Consider the following 13,757-nt stretch of genomic DNA (forward strand, 5'->3'; position numbering starts at 1 on the left):
GGGAATATATTGATTTTCTCCAGAAATCGATGCATTGCATGGGAGCTGTAATGCGTAGTACACGTCGAAGGTGTCTGGCACCTTCGACGAATGTCTATACATTGCAGTCTCTCTGGGAAGGGTATGTCACCAGTCCAAATCCTATGCAAGACAATTCAGACACTGCTCAGTGGCATGGCGTGAGGCTGTGCGTCACACAAGGCGGCCTGTAGTGTGCCAGTAGAGGGAATGACACCTGCAGCAGGCCAGTCTTTGGAGACATTGCGCTCTGCTGTGTTTTTGCATACATTCAATGCAGGACAACAAATGTGGATGCTGTGTCGCATTGCATCAAATCCTTTTAAATCTGGGCATTAATCTTCAATTATATTCTTTATATTGTTTTCAGCCATTTGCCTTGCAAAGAATAGGTGACCTGGTATGCTAGGAAATACGCTTAAAACAAATTGTGATGTTGTCATAGTAGATTAGAGGACGGAAAATTGCATTATAGTGTTGTATCTGTGATCTACACAAGATGGAACCGGGTTGGTTTTGAGCACACTGGTCTTAAATGAAATGTCTGCCCTCAATCCATCCTCATAAGACCAGCAACACACTGTGTCAGTTAGGGTGAATGAGCTTGTGCAAGCGCAGACCATTGGTTGACTCTCCTCCGAAAGAGTTCAACTCTTACACAGGAACAGCTAAAAGCAATTCACCTCATTCAAAACTAATTCACACTATTCCTGTGAACAGTGTCTAAACTGCCAAACCTCTGTGCAAGAATACACATTGTAAAAACCCAAATTGATACAGCTCACATAAACTTGTTGAGTGATGTAATGAGTAATTCATATTGTGGGTAAACTTTGAGCTCCTGCTGTTTTGCTGCATTTCAGGGCGCTTAAACCTTCTTGACGGACACGCCTTCCTTTCGAACAGACTCCATGGCGAGGGCTTTGGTTTCTTTCCAGTTGTTTCCAGATGATGCGTCCTCCTGGAGGGCCCAGGGGATGATCCCATCTCCTCATCTTAAACCTCAGATGCCAGACTCTCCCCTGTGGGATCCCAGCTTTCCATCCACAGTGGGCGGTAGTATGCAAACAACACCCACACCGATGTATATTTGTATCTGTGCAAAGCGGATGGAGTACCTTGACTCATTTGTTCCAATCTGGACAAACTTATAGTAAAAAGAGTCCTCAAAATCAAGGGCGACACAAACAAAATCATCGTATTCAGCTACTCGAGACTTCAAAATAAAGGCAGAGTGGCAGTCTTTTGCCTGGAATTCCCAGGATCGGGAGTTAAGCTGCATAGTGCATGGACCTCAGAGCGGCTCCAGCAGGGGAGGAGACTCCCTAGCAACACTGCTGAATGAATGAATGCTCGACATTGACTTCTGCTGTGACCTGCAGATCGTGAGTTCAAATTCCAACCAACTCAGCTTTGCATTCCTCTGAGATCATTAAACAGAGTGCCATTAAACGGGGAATGTAACAACTATTATTTACAGCTGTTGGAAACACCAGAATGTGGTATGAAGGCTATTTGTATTATTATATATTCGTCTCAGTGACTGCGTGCTGGTGCAAGGGGCCTTCATCAACATGAAATCGCTCACTTTCTCTCGTCTGGCCTCCATCCCCAGAACAAGCCAGGAGCCCTGCAGCAGGCTGCAGCCACGCCCAGGATCAGAGACCAGCCGTAGGGTCGCATGGCTCCTCCTCCTTCAGAAACTAAAGCGAGTCACCCTCTGGTTTGTCACCTCTTCTCAAATACAATGTGAAGCGGACAGAATCATATGTTCCCTGTCCCCGCTCTTGTGGGTCGGGAAGAAACATGCTTCGTTCATGTGTGATGGGGTCCTCAGGACAAAATATTTGCAAAGGGCCCCGAGCCGGGTCTGTGGGCTCAGTGGACTAATACATCCACTGCATGGGCCTGTCTTCGACTTCTTGGTCACAGGATAAAATCCTAGCGGGTCCATTTAGCCTTTCATCCATCTGAGGTCGATAAAATGAATATCATTGTGTTGGGTAACACTAAACATCTGTTATTCAGCCCCAAGATTTCTACGAGTCAATTTGCGCTTTACAAATACATATGCTATGTTACCCTCTAACACAACCATGTCTTAATCCTCCTCTACCCCCTGGTTAGCCTGGTAGAGTCAAATGGCAAACACTACTCACTTGGAGGGCTCCGTTTTCGATTCGCCGGGCTTCCTCATTCATTCAATGAAGATGTGCACCTGATCAGTCTTCCAGGCCATGTGTGCAGCCCCTAAAAGGTGCTGAAAATATGTGATGAGGTGAAAGTACGTCACTGTGAAGGTGACTTCAGCCCTTCTCGGTAATTCAGAAAGTCGAGTGGCGATCATAGGGTCCACTCTTAAGTGCCTGCAGAGTGCATTTTGAACCCAGTCTCTAAACATTGCATTACTAACCCTAGTGAGGCGCCTCCTCAGTGAAGGTTTGCGTGTGTCTACTAACGTGTCCGAACGCACATCCAATTGCATTTGTCATGTTGTGTGGCTATGAAAAATGTGGCTTAGTTTAGTATTACAACAATAAACTTTCTCAAGCTGCTAAAAGGTGCACTGGCTCACGTGACGTGACGCGTTTCCGTCCAGGTCCCCTGTCCGCGGGAGGGAAGCCATCTTTTGTTGTCGATCGTGGTTGATTTATTTCTCTTGAAAGCCACCCCAGGTTTAATGTGCTCTTCAGAGCTAAGCCCCAATCTTCACACAGGATCACAAATTGTTCACAAATACCAGGTTCACAGTTAGCTGAGGAGCGGCCAGCCGCCCACTGGCAAATCACTCACAATTTGATTCAGAACTCCACGGCAGTCAGTAAGGCCAGAGTATCCTGTGGAACAAAGCCCAGTGGTGCACACAATAAATGTATTGTCCAGTAAGTCAAAAGTGTTCAAAGTAGGGCCAGCTGGGAGACTTCGAGACAGACCAGTCCCTCTTAAAAACGAGTGTGGCGAGGTGGTGGAAGCCACATTTCCAAAAGGCTACTAGGAGCTGGACTGTCACCGTCTGTCCATCAACCCAACTTGCCTTTCAAGAGTGCCGCTTGTAATGTTCTAGGGCACAGTTAATGAGGCCAGGCTGGCTGGAAGCGGTGGTGCGTGTATGCATTAATTCACCCGTTCATTCATTCAGTCACTCATTCGTTCACCCATCCATCCATTCATTCACTCATACATTCATTCATTCAGGATTTTTCAGCAGTTACCCGTTCGAACTGTAGTTTTTGATCGGTAGCTGGCAATTGGGGACTGTACTCTGGAGACAGACGGGTTCTTTTGCCCGTGAATAAAGAGCGCTATGTTGCTGTCGAGGAAGTTTGGCAGGATTCGTTAGCGCTTTATGAGAGGAAACCCCCATTTCTTGTAATAGAAGGGGGCTGCTTGTCATACCCCAAAGATCACACAGAGTATTAATTGGCGTAATTAGATAGTGAACCCCAGTGTTGTGGATCTGAATTCAACGCTTCAATCTTTAGACCACTTGATTCCCCCATTTATAAATAAGAATCTGTTATTACCGTGGTGCTTTTATCCAAAGCGATTTACATAGAACATTCTTATGTACCATGATTATGAATATTGGTACTCGTTTTACCTGCCTCGGGTGGATGAAATATTGAGTCACCTTGCGAGATACAAGCATGCAACCTTCAGGCTACACACATAGAACAAAACAGCAAGCGCGCCACCCGCTGAGCTGCCTTAGCGGCTTAAAATACAGGTGGAACAGGTGGCATTTTGGCTCTATTTCAAATAATGTCACGGAATATCCCAGTAACGCGAGAGCCACCGCTTTAGGAGCCAAAGGGACAGGAACTGAAAGGTACACAGTTCTAAAAAAAAATAATAATAATTGTATGAAAATCAAAGGTCTCACCCTGCTACTGTCATATTATTATGACAGCTCGAACATTGCTCATTTTGGGAAGTAATGCTATTTGCACACACATTGGCAGGCTCCCGTTGCTATGGAGTGAGACAAAGCCTGCACTTAGTAGGCTTCGAGCATGCATTTCATGGCGGATGCTGTCACCTAATACTGACACGCCGTCCTGCCTATTGTCATGAGTTACTATGTATCAGATGTCTTGTTTACTTCCAATATGGCTAACAACCTCACTGCAAACACCCTGCAGACATAACATGAACCATGATACCAGATAGGAAGGCCGGTGTACTGTTGACCGTCACTGCTAGGTGACCGTGTAGCTCATGCTGGGAGTTGCACCCTGCAAAGTAGGACCAACCCTGTCCTGCAGACCTTGCTTTACCTGAAGGGGTCCTTCTGTCTCCGCCAAGGCTCTTTCGATTCTCCTCTTCATGTCAGACAGGGAATTTGTCTCTCCAATGATCTGGTCAATTTCATGATTGATCTCTGATTTCCAGAAGGCGATGTCGTTGACGCGCTCACCAATGTTTTTGCTGGTGTCTGTCTGGGTCCTTCGGGTCTGCTGCTCCTTGTCCTGCAACAGGCGGCTGGTGTCGACTCGCAATCTTTCGGCACTGTGCCGCGAGGACTCAGATTCCCTATAGTTGAGCTGGTTGGATTTGTACCAGTCGTCGTGAGAGTACCGGGTGAAGAGGGCGGTCCTATTGGAGGGAAAGGGCAGAAGCTTGGATGGAGTGACACTCCCAGAGGTTTTTGTGAAGGGAGCCAAGCAGGGAGTGACCGATGCTACCTTGTAGTAGGTGCTGGGCCTCCATGGAAGGGACAGGCTCTGGCTCATTGTGTAGTGAGGAATCCGGTTCTTGTAACTTGAGGCCATTGTGGAGATTGCAGGCAGGAAGTTGGTGGGTGTGGGCCTGGGCCGGCCATAGGTTGCGGTTAACGTTGATCCTAGAAGTTCCATAGTGCAACTTCTTCAGTCAACGGTGACTCCTGCGGGCAAAATATGAGAGAGGTAATCATGAGATCAGTAACCCTAAAGGCACAAATAACCTATCCATTCACAGACACGGGAACCAACACTGCAAAGAAATGTGCATACCTGGTGTGGCACTCTTCATGAAATGCAATTCATAACCATTAGGGGAGTTCTGAGAATGACAAGGAGCGGCGTTCTAGCTTATCTCCCCAATGAAATGCCATGTAAATACAGTGGACATTCAAGGGCATTCGGGGGCTTTGAAGTCTTTAGAGGAAGAGAGAGTGAGATAGAGAGAGAAAGAGAGATAGATGGCTGCCACTGGATGCGCAGTTCTAAAAGCACTGCACGGCAGTAGAGGGGACTTGGACACAGGCAGACAGCATATTGGTGGGGGTTCTAGCTGTCCATTCCTTCCTACAGCATAAAATGGAGCCCGGGGCGCGGTCATACAGCGGGCGTGCACAGTGGGCACATGCAGTAGGCATGCCACTGGTGCACCAATGGTGTGCCAAAGGCAAGCCTGTCTGCACCCGTCTGCACCTGATCTGGACCAGGAGCCAGGAACCCTGCTCCTGCCAAACCTGAGTTGCTCAGGTATTCATCCTCTCAACTTCACGCCCTTAATGTGGGTCATTCGAATTAACTGCTTGCATTCACCACACTCGGCTATGAAGGAAATGGACATGCAACTCCTGCTTGTACACTCTTCCTTGTATCCCTACAGTCAGCAATGAAATTAAGGATACACCCAAGTAGAAAATGTACCTTGTCAATTGTAGATCCCTACCCTGCCATAGACTGGAAATGTTCCCACTCTTGGAGGACGAAAAGCTGGATGTGATGTTCCTGACAGAAACCTGGCGTCATGATGAATCTGAGCCTGATATCCATCAGGCTCCTTCCCCAGATTATTACATTAGCCGCCAAAAGAGATGAGGGAATCGCAATAATACTTGAAGAATTCGTTAAAGGGTCTAGTCAAACTCCAGCAGCTGTCGGATTGCGAAAGTTGTACTTTCGCTATCTCATTTTCTCCCACATTTACTTTTTTCGGTGCACTTATGTACCAGCCTCCAGGACCCCCTGGCCGATTTATTCAGGCTGGTCCAGGCTTGATTGCTAGCCTACCGGTAAATATACCCTACTTTGTGGTGTTAGGTGACCTCAATATGCATCTAGAGGATCCCCCCAACGCTCAAGTTGTGGGGTTCTTGCATGAGCTTGCTACTATTCAGCTCACCCAAAGGGTACATGGTCCTACCTATGAAAGGGTAATTTACTTGACCATATCTTCGCTAACTATCCTTGCTTAAATGCAGAGGAGTTAGTACTTGGTTAAACCATTTCTTGGTCCCATTCACTTTGATAATGCCTTGCCGTCCCCCCTTCCCCTAAACCCTTCAACTGGAGGGACCGCAGCTGGTCTAAGCTGACTGAGGTTGAATCGCCTTTAGCCCTCAGTTAAGCTAGATCTCAATTGGGGCATGACCCCCAAATGCGCATGTTAAGATTGATCAAACATTCACTTGCTCAGATCATCCATATATCCACCCAAACCAAGAAATGTGACGATAAATCTGAAATCTGTTCCCTGGTGTACCCCCTTCTATTTCTCTAAAAAACATTGCAAAGTTGCCGAAAGACAATGGAGAAAAAATACACAAAATCCAATAGAACAAAATATTGAGGGATAGTTAGGCACTATCATTCTGAAATGAAATCCTCACAGGCCTCTCATTATGAAACTAAAATCCAGGGGGCTGCTAACTCTTCTCGGGAAATGTTCAGAATTACTAAGTCACTATTAGAGCCTTCCTCTAGTGGCCTGATTCTCAACCTCTCGAATGCGAGATGCAAGGACCTTGCTCTCTTCTTTAAAAAATAAATAAAGGACAATTACTTGACATTTCGGAACTTTGGAGGAGATCTCGTGCAGGAGCCCTCCAGAGAGAAAGAGGACGATTATATAACAAGACTCATGGAATTTTCATGCATCTCCTATGAGAATTTTGGCAGACTTTTCACGAAAGTTAAATCGGGCTCTCCGCTAGACCCCGACCCCCTCACATTCTAAAAAAAAGCAGATAGCATCCTTCCCCCAGTCTTTACTGACATGGCAAACCTATCCCTTAAGCAAGGAATCATACCTGTAGCATGGAAACACGCTATGGTAAGGGCTATGTGTTAAAAAACTCATCTTGACCCATGTTTCCCTAAGAATTTTCGACCTATCTCTCTTCTTCTGGGATTGAGTAAGGTGCTGGATAACTATGATAACTTGGACCTCTCTGACTCCATAGAGGCCAACAATATTCTGCATCCCACCCAGACCGGGTTCTAGTCAAAGAGTAGCACAGAAACCACCCTTTTGGCGGTTGCAGACAAGGCAAAAATTAAACCAACATCCTCTTTGACCATAGCGACACCTCTCCTTCCCTTAAGTACTGCCTGGAGAGGGTAGCCAGATAGATAGACAAGTCCTGACTCAAACTCAATACTAACAAAACCGAGCTGATGATATTAGGGAACAATGTAAATCCTTACATGTCCCTGGGCTGGCCTGCAGGTCTTGTCCCTCCCCCTGCCCCTGAATCAGTGGAGAAAAGTGTGGGGGATGGCTTGATCATTCCTTCTCTCTGGAGACCTAAGCAATCAAACTCTCACTCTGCTGCTACAGGAGTCTTATAATGCTGCAAAACCTTCTTCCCTTGATCCCCAAGCTTTCCAGAAGGCTAGTAGTTCAGCCTTTGATTCTCCCTCCTCTGGATTATGGAAACTCCCTCTACTTGGGAGCTCTTAAAACTGAGGGACTCTGTTAAATATCCCTAGACACCAGTCAGTACGTCAGGTCCTGGCCAACCTGCATTGGCTCCCAGTCATGCAGAGAATCAATTTCAAGGCACTGTGCTTTGCACACAGAGCCTTTTGAGACCAAGGTCCCTCCATCACCTGACAAAACTGGCAGAGGTCTCAGATCCTCATACATCCTGCGGGCTGTAGTTCCACTCATTAAGAGAGCTACAAAAGGAGGAGGATCTTTTATTTACAATGTGACAAACCTCTGGAACACCCTGCCCGTAACCTTGCGGACAATTGTAAATGAACTCTCCTTCAGAAAATAAATGGCTTAAAACCTTTCTGTTTGTGAACTAACTCCTTGGAGCCTGCGTCTACAGTCTATGTTCATTCAACTAACGCTGGGATGCCTTCGGGTCGCCATGCACTCTATAAGTCCCTCTAACATAACACAACATAGCATAACTGGGCTGTATGTAAAATGGTGGGGTAGGGATTACTTCTACTAGTCTGTCTTGGATGGTGAAAGTAGGATGGCTTCAACTTCACTTTTTAAGGAGGGGAGACAAGGATGGTTCCCTTTAGTCTCTCTTGGTTGTTGAACGTAATATGGCTACTACCACTCCTTCTTATGCATGGGAACTGTAGCCAGGTTTGTCCAGTATCTTAAACAGGACCGAGAAGGAGGAGCTCCATTGTTCTGTGATTGAGGGAGTGAACGAGTGAGTGGGTGGGTAAGTGTGTGAGTAACTAAGCAACTGAGCAGTCTCCTTGTGCTCAACCATCTAATCAACAAGAAATAAGCATAGTTGTAGCTACTCTGTCTTTGGTGGAGGAGAGAAGGCGTCAGCAACTGCCTCCTCTGCAGGAGAAGAGCAGTATGAATTTGGTTATTCTCTCCTGGTTAGGGAAAGTAGGACGACTTCCAATACGCCCTTTTAGGTGGAGAAGAGTTGGGTGGATTTGATTACTTTCTACTTGGTGAGGGAGAGTAGGAGTATTTCCACAAAACTCATGGAGTACAACATGGTTTGTGCTGCTCTCTTGTTGCTTGAGTTCTGCTAAAGATTCCTCTCTGCCACCTAGGAAGAGCTGAGTAGGTTGGAGAGACAGTGTGAGTACCCTGGAGGCATAAACAGATAATGCAAGCATCCGGTGTGCATAGTCAGACAGATAGTGCAATGAGTTAACAGTACATTAAGCGACAGGGAGAGGAGCTAAGGGTTCATTAGCAGAGTGAGGAGCCCGTGACACATATAAAGACACTGTGAGGAGTTCAGGGACGTATTGACAGGCCACATGAGGTGGCAAAGGCACCCAGACAGAAACAGAGGAGATACGAATTGGAGGCAGATTGAGAATGAAGAGGTACATAGACTGAAAGGACCTTCTTTAGACTCAAAACGTGTTGTAAATGTTGTTGTATCTGTTTACACCACTGTTTCAATTGCATGGCAAGTAGCAATAGTGCAACCTTGACCAGATGTTGTACTTATCAGACATGAGCTTGTGGTAAAATGAAACACACATACTGTAAAAAATGGGTGCAAAACATACACAAAACAAAATCTTCTTATACTATTGATTTTTAACAATAAAATCTAAACCTGGTGCAAAATAGACCTCCACTGCAAGATGAGCCATGAGCACACGGATGGACAATGTAATGAGTTTGGACATGTGCGGACAGTATGAAGAGCCTGTGACGCATGTACAGCCGATGTGTTGAGTTAGCAGCATGTGTAGGCAGTGTGAAGAGCCTGAGACACATGAACAGTCAGTGTGTCGAGCTAGGGACATGTGCAGACAGTGTAAGACCATCTAACACATGGTTGAATAGTGTGATGAATTCGGACATGTGCAGGCAGTGTGAAGATCACAGGGCACATGGACAGTCAGTGTGTTGAGCTAGGGGCATGAGCAGACAGTGTAAGACCCTTTGATATATGTTTAGATAATGTGACAAGGATGGGCATGTTCAGATAGTGTGAACATCCAGGGACACATGGACAGACATTGTGCTTCCAGCACCATTTATTGTAATGGATGGTGCTTTTGGACTTTTTTGTTGACACAGTGACTGTATCATGGAAGATCTGCGAGAGCATTCTCAGGTAGGCTTGAGTTAAATGTTAATTGCACTAAAGTTATTGGAGTAATTTCGGTAATTTCGCATTACTCTTTTGATGCAAAAATCACAAAAAATAACACGATTACACCCTTCACATAATCCTACCACAGGAGCACAGAAACAACTAATTTAGACTGGGAGAGCGACTGATGGCTGCTGCTGTTTGAGCTCTGCTGCAAATGGATCCTTGGGTTCATTTTGGATGCATGGGTGCATTTTGTGCTAAGGAAATAGTGCTAAATTCTGGGTTATGCGCCTTGTGTAATTCTGTGTAATCTCATGTATTTTTGCTGTAATTTAGCACAATTAAGCAACATCAAATTATGCGAGTTACATCCACCACTTATTTTGATTGGGCAGAGTAGCCCTGTAAAGAAAGAAAACTGCCCTTCCCATGGGTCTTGTTGGATTATGGAGCGTCACGAGCCCAGGAAACCTCACCTCTGTGGAAGGAGCACAACAGATATACAAAATAGGAGTAGTCTAAATGTTAAGGAAGGTGAAAGGCGGCCTCTAAGCCCCAATTTAGGCTGGTTCACTGTCAAAGACTGGCCGAGGGTTCACCAGCGGAGGTGTAGAAAACACAACCTGGGCCCTCTGCAGGTAGATGCAAATGGGCACATTAATCTATATATTTTGCTGGGCGCTCGAGTCCCTCACCAAGACAAGTTCTGTGATTGACAGTACTTGCCATTGTAGAGCCCCTCGAGTACATCTATAGGCTGTTGGGCCATGCGGCACACCTTAATTGACTGATCACGCTGTCACTCACTGAGGTGCCCACTGAGGCGTACTCCAAAGCAGTGCCCACCTGGCTCCTGAAAACATTGTTCATTATATAATGGAGGACTCCGCCCTACGTATACCAGATATTTTGGCTTGACCCCTTCCTCTTACACAAATGATTAGGGGCTCCCATATATACGATGTCCATTTGATTCAGACCATTTTGAAGGCCGTATTGTTTCCCATACAGGGGTGCACGACCAGTTTACACCAAAGACTAGGGCTTTCTCTCTGCTCCTGCCTGAAATTATTAAGGTTCCCAAACACTTTAGGGCCTCTCGTTCATAATATTTGAAAAAACACATGATCTAAGTCTAGCCAGTGGCCTCAGCTCAAGTTGCACACTCAATTGGGTCAACTCTTCAGTATAGGACTCTTCCTGGTGCAGAGGTATTCCAGGCTAAAATGTTTGTGCAGGGTCCATGCGATAGTACAGTCCCTGGTTCCAGACAATTGAGAAGCTGTACCAGAGCTCAGACAGTGCTCAGAAAACACTCTTTTGCAAATGTACGACTTTCAGAATGCTGCTGAGCAGGATAAATGAAGCTGGCATTTACGAGTGCCACAGAGACAATGACCAGACTTATGACATCTGCAAACAATCTTTCCGAACACCAACTTGAGGCTCAGTACCAAGAAAATACTTTATAATGAAAAGTATACCGTTATGGATATTCAGCAATATAAAATATAGGCAGATTAAAACGCCAGGTAGTGAGCAAGGGATAAAATTAGTACTTATTTCAACTGGGCAAACTGAATGTAAATAAAATGTCCAAGTGAAACGCTTAGGACAAAACGGATGCATATAAATAAGCAATTCGTGTTATAGTTGTATGCACTCATGTTGCTGGGGGGTGCAATGATACTGGTGGGCAGTTTGGTGCAAATGTTACCTTCAAACAACTCATACCCAGCCATTGATTCCCGGGAGCCAGCCAAGAACCACAAGGGAGGTGCACCTGCAATAAGGCTGCCTTTTACGTCTCATTGTTCCCTGTCTCTGAGGTCATTAGCAATCTAAAATAAACAGGCTACTGTTATCATGGCAATCTAATACAAATATGTACTTACTGTACACACAGATATCCCACACCTGCTAATATGCCTGCCTCTCTGCCCTGGGCACAGATGACACTGGTTCACACTTTGAAATGCAACAACCCTTTCTCCAAACCAACTTAACTTATTTAGTAAAATAATAATAATTCTGGGTTCGGTAGCTATACTTTCAACTCAAATGTTTACCTTTGCTAGCTCTGCAAAACGCTTTATTACACAATTTGCAAGTTGCAGAGGTGTGATATATTTATCGGTGGCTGCAATACAACAGTTACAATGGAAACCGTGCTTCTTTTCAGAGACACCTACTACTATTTGAAATCATGATATGTTATATGCTATCCTGCAATCCAATGCTATGCTATGCAAATTACGTAATTTGTTATTTTATATGCCACACGTCACTATAAATTATGACCAGCCATATTTTGCAAAATTGTATTCTACTATGATATTTGTAAATCCCCTAAAGGCCTAAATGCTTTCATAGCGGCTTCTTGGCGCTATAAATATTTCAGACTGGCCCTGGAACAACTATGCTTATGAAAATGTAGTTAATTCTCAAGAATCTTCTGAGGTTGCCCAGGGAGCATGTGTGCTTTTGATTCTTTGTATACAGTTTTATATAAAAACCTTGAAAATTCTAACATTAGAAAGTGCATATGGGGCACATGCAGCGCCTATGCGAGGAACAGGTTCCAACCACGGGGACATCCTGTATCAGGGGTGCGGCGAGGAGGGAGGTATGGAATAGGTCGACCCACCTAAAATGTTCGGTGTGACTTTCGATATTAATCTATTTATGGTATATTTTCTCTTTTAAGATCTCAGGCACTCGAATGTGAAAAAGTCAGTTCGTGGCAGAAACTGTTCCTTTATAGTTTTTTCTTCAAAGTTCTCTCCCAATAATGTCTTTCTCATTTGCAACATAGTCACCTAATTTAGGTCGTTTTCATCATGTGAGGCAATGGACTGCAGGTTCCTTGTGTATTTTCCAGATTTAATGTAGTTGTGTATTTTATTATTTAAGGTACATGTACAACAAAAACCAGCATCAGCGAGTGAACTAACCAAACCCAGAAGCTGCCCTGTGTTCATTGGGACTCTGGTTGTGTGGATTCAATTTTTAGGGACAACTAATCCATGACATATAACTGGAATTCAACTCTAGTTTCCCCAGTTCATCTCAAGACATCCGGCAACGCGCTCCTCTGCGAAAAGCAGTCATAAGTTTAAGCATGAAATATGGCGAATATAATGTGTCACTGAAAATATCGATGTATTGTCATTGAAAATTAAATTCTACTTTAAAATATGGTTTGCAGTTTTGAAAAAAATAACAAGTTTAACTTTCTTTAAAAAAAATCATATTCCATTTAAAGACAGTACTTTAAAAAGAAAAAAATGTTTTTTTAGGTGTTTTGAATTTAAAATAACATAATGAAACGTGTATCCCATGAAATAAATATAATTCTCAATATCCCTTTCTCCCTCTTAAGATATAAACTGAAGAATTCGGGTTAAATTGGGCTTTTATTTCCTGGTAGCTCGAACTCACCTGGCGATGCCCCTTCGAGCTGCCTGGGTCCCTTTCCTCCTGCCTCTCTGTCTTTCCTGCACTGACACAGCTCTGGCATCTTTGCGCTCTCACACCAACCTCCAAGGCAGACGAACCTTAACCATTGTGACGTTGACAAAGTGGCAGTCTATCAAACCAATTGACAATCTGATTCTCACGACAAGGGCGGATCAGGGAGCGATGAGAGCCTATCTGAGAGAGGGATGAGTAAAGGAATGCCTACGAGGGTTCCGGGTTGTGTTGGTTGCTATGGACTCTCTCAGCTTAGCAACTACTGCCGGTAGGAGGGGAGGAGGCCTTTGTGGGGGGTCGGGTCAGACAAGACTAGGCAGGACTGAGTCTGCGAGGGATAGGAAGGAACCCTAAAGGCATGGAGCTCTGTATGCAAGGTCACACAGCCCCGTAAATATTAGTTACATTATCGTAAAATATAGGCACATTAAATGTTAAGAAAATGGCACCAAGTACATTAATTTATATAGAACTCTTAACCTTAAACGTACTATAAAAT

At 44.8% G+C, this 13,757-nt stretch overlaps 1 protein-coding gene across 1 annotated transcript in view; it reads right to left on the minus strand.

The window, feature by feature from the left end:
• The window catches only part of TEKT3 (tektin 3), a 121,397-nt gene extending 108,018 nt beyond the window's left edge, over nt 1–13,379 (minus strand). Inside the window, exons 1-2 of the mRNA XM_085616806.1 lie at nt 13,226–13,379; nt 4,296–4,903 (exon numbers count right to left, since the gene is read on the minus strand). Of these exons, the coding sequence (XP_085472932.1) occupies nt 4,296–4,874 (579 nt within the window). The 5' untranslated portion in view covers nt 4,875–4,903; nt 13,226–13,379. The remainder of the gene's footprint in view (nt 1–4,295; nt 4,904–13,225) is intronic.
• Nucleotides 13,380–13,757: the final 378 nt, after the last annotated feature.

Source organism: Triturus cristatus, chromosome 7 (genome assembly GCF_964204655.1).
Source record: "Triturus cristatus chromosome 7, aTriCri1.1, whole genome shotgun sequence".
NCBI classification, from domain to species: Eukaryota; Metazoa; Chordata; class Amphibia; order Caudata; family Salamandridae; genus Triturus; species Triturus cristatus.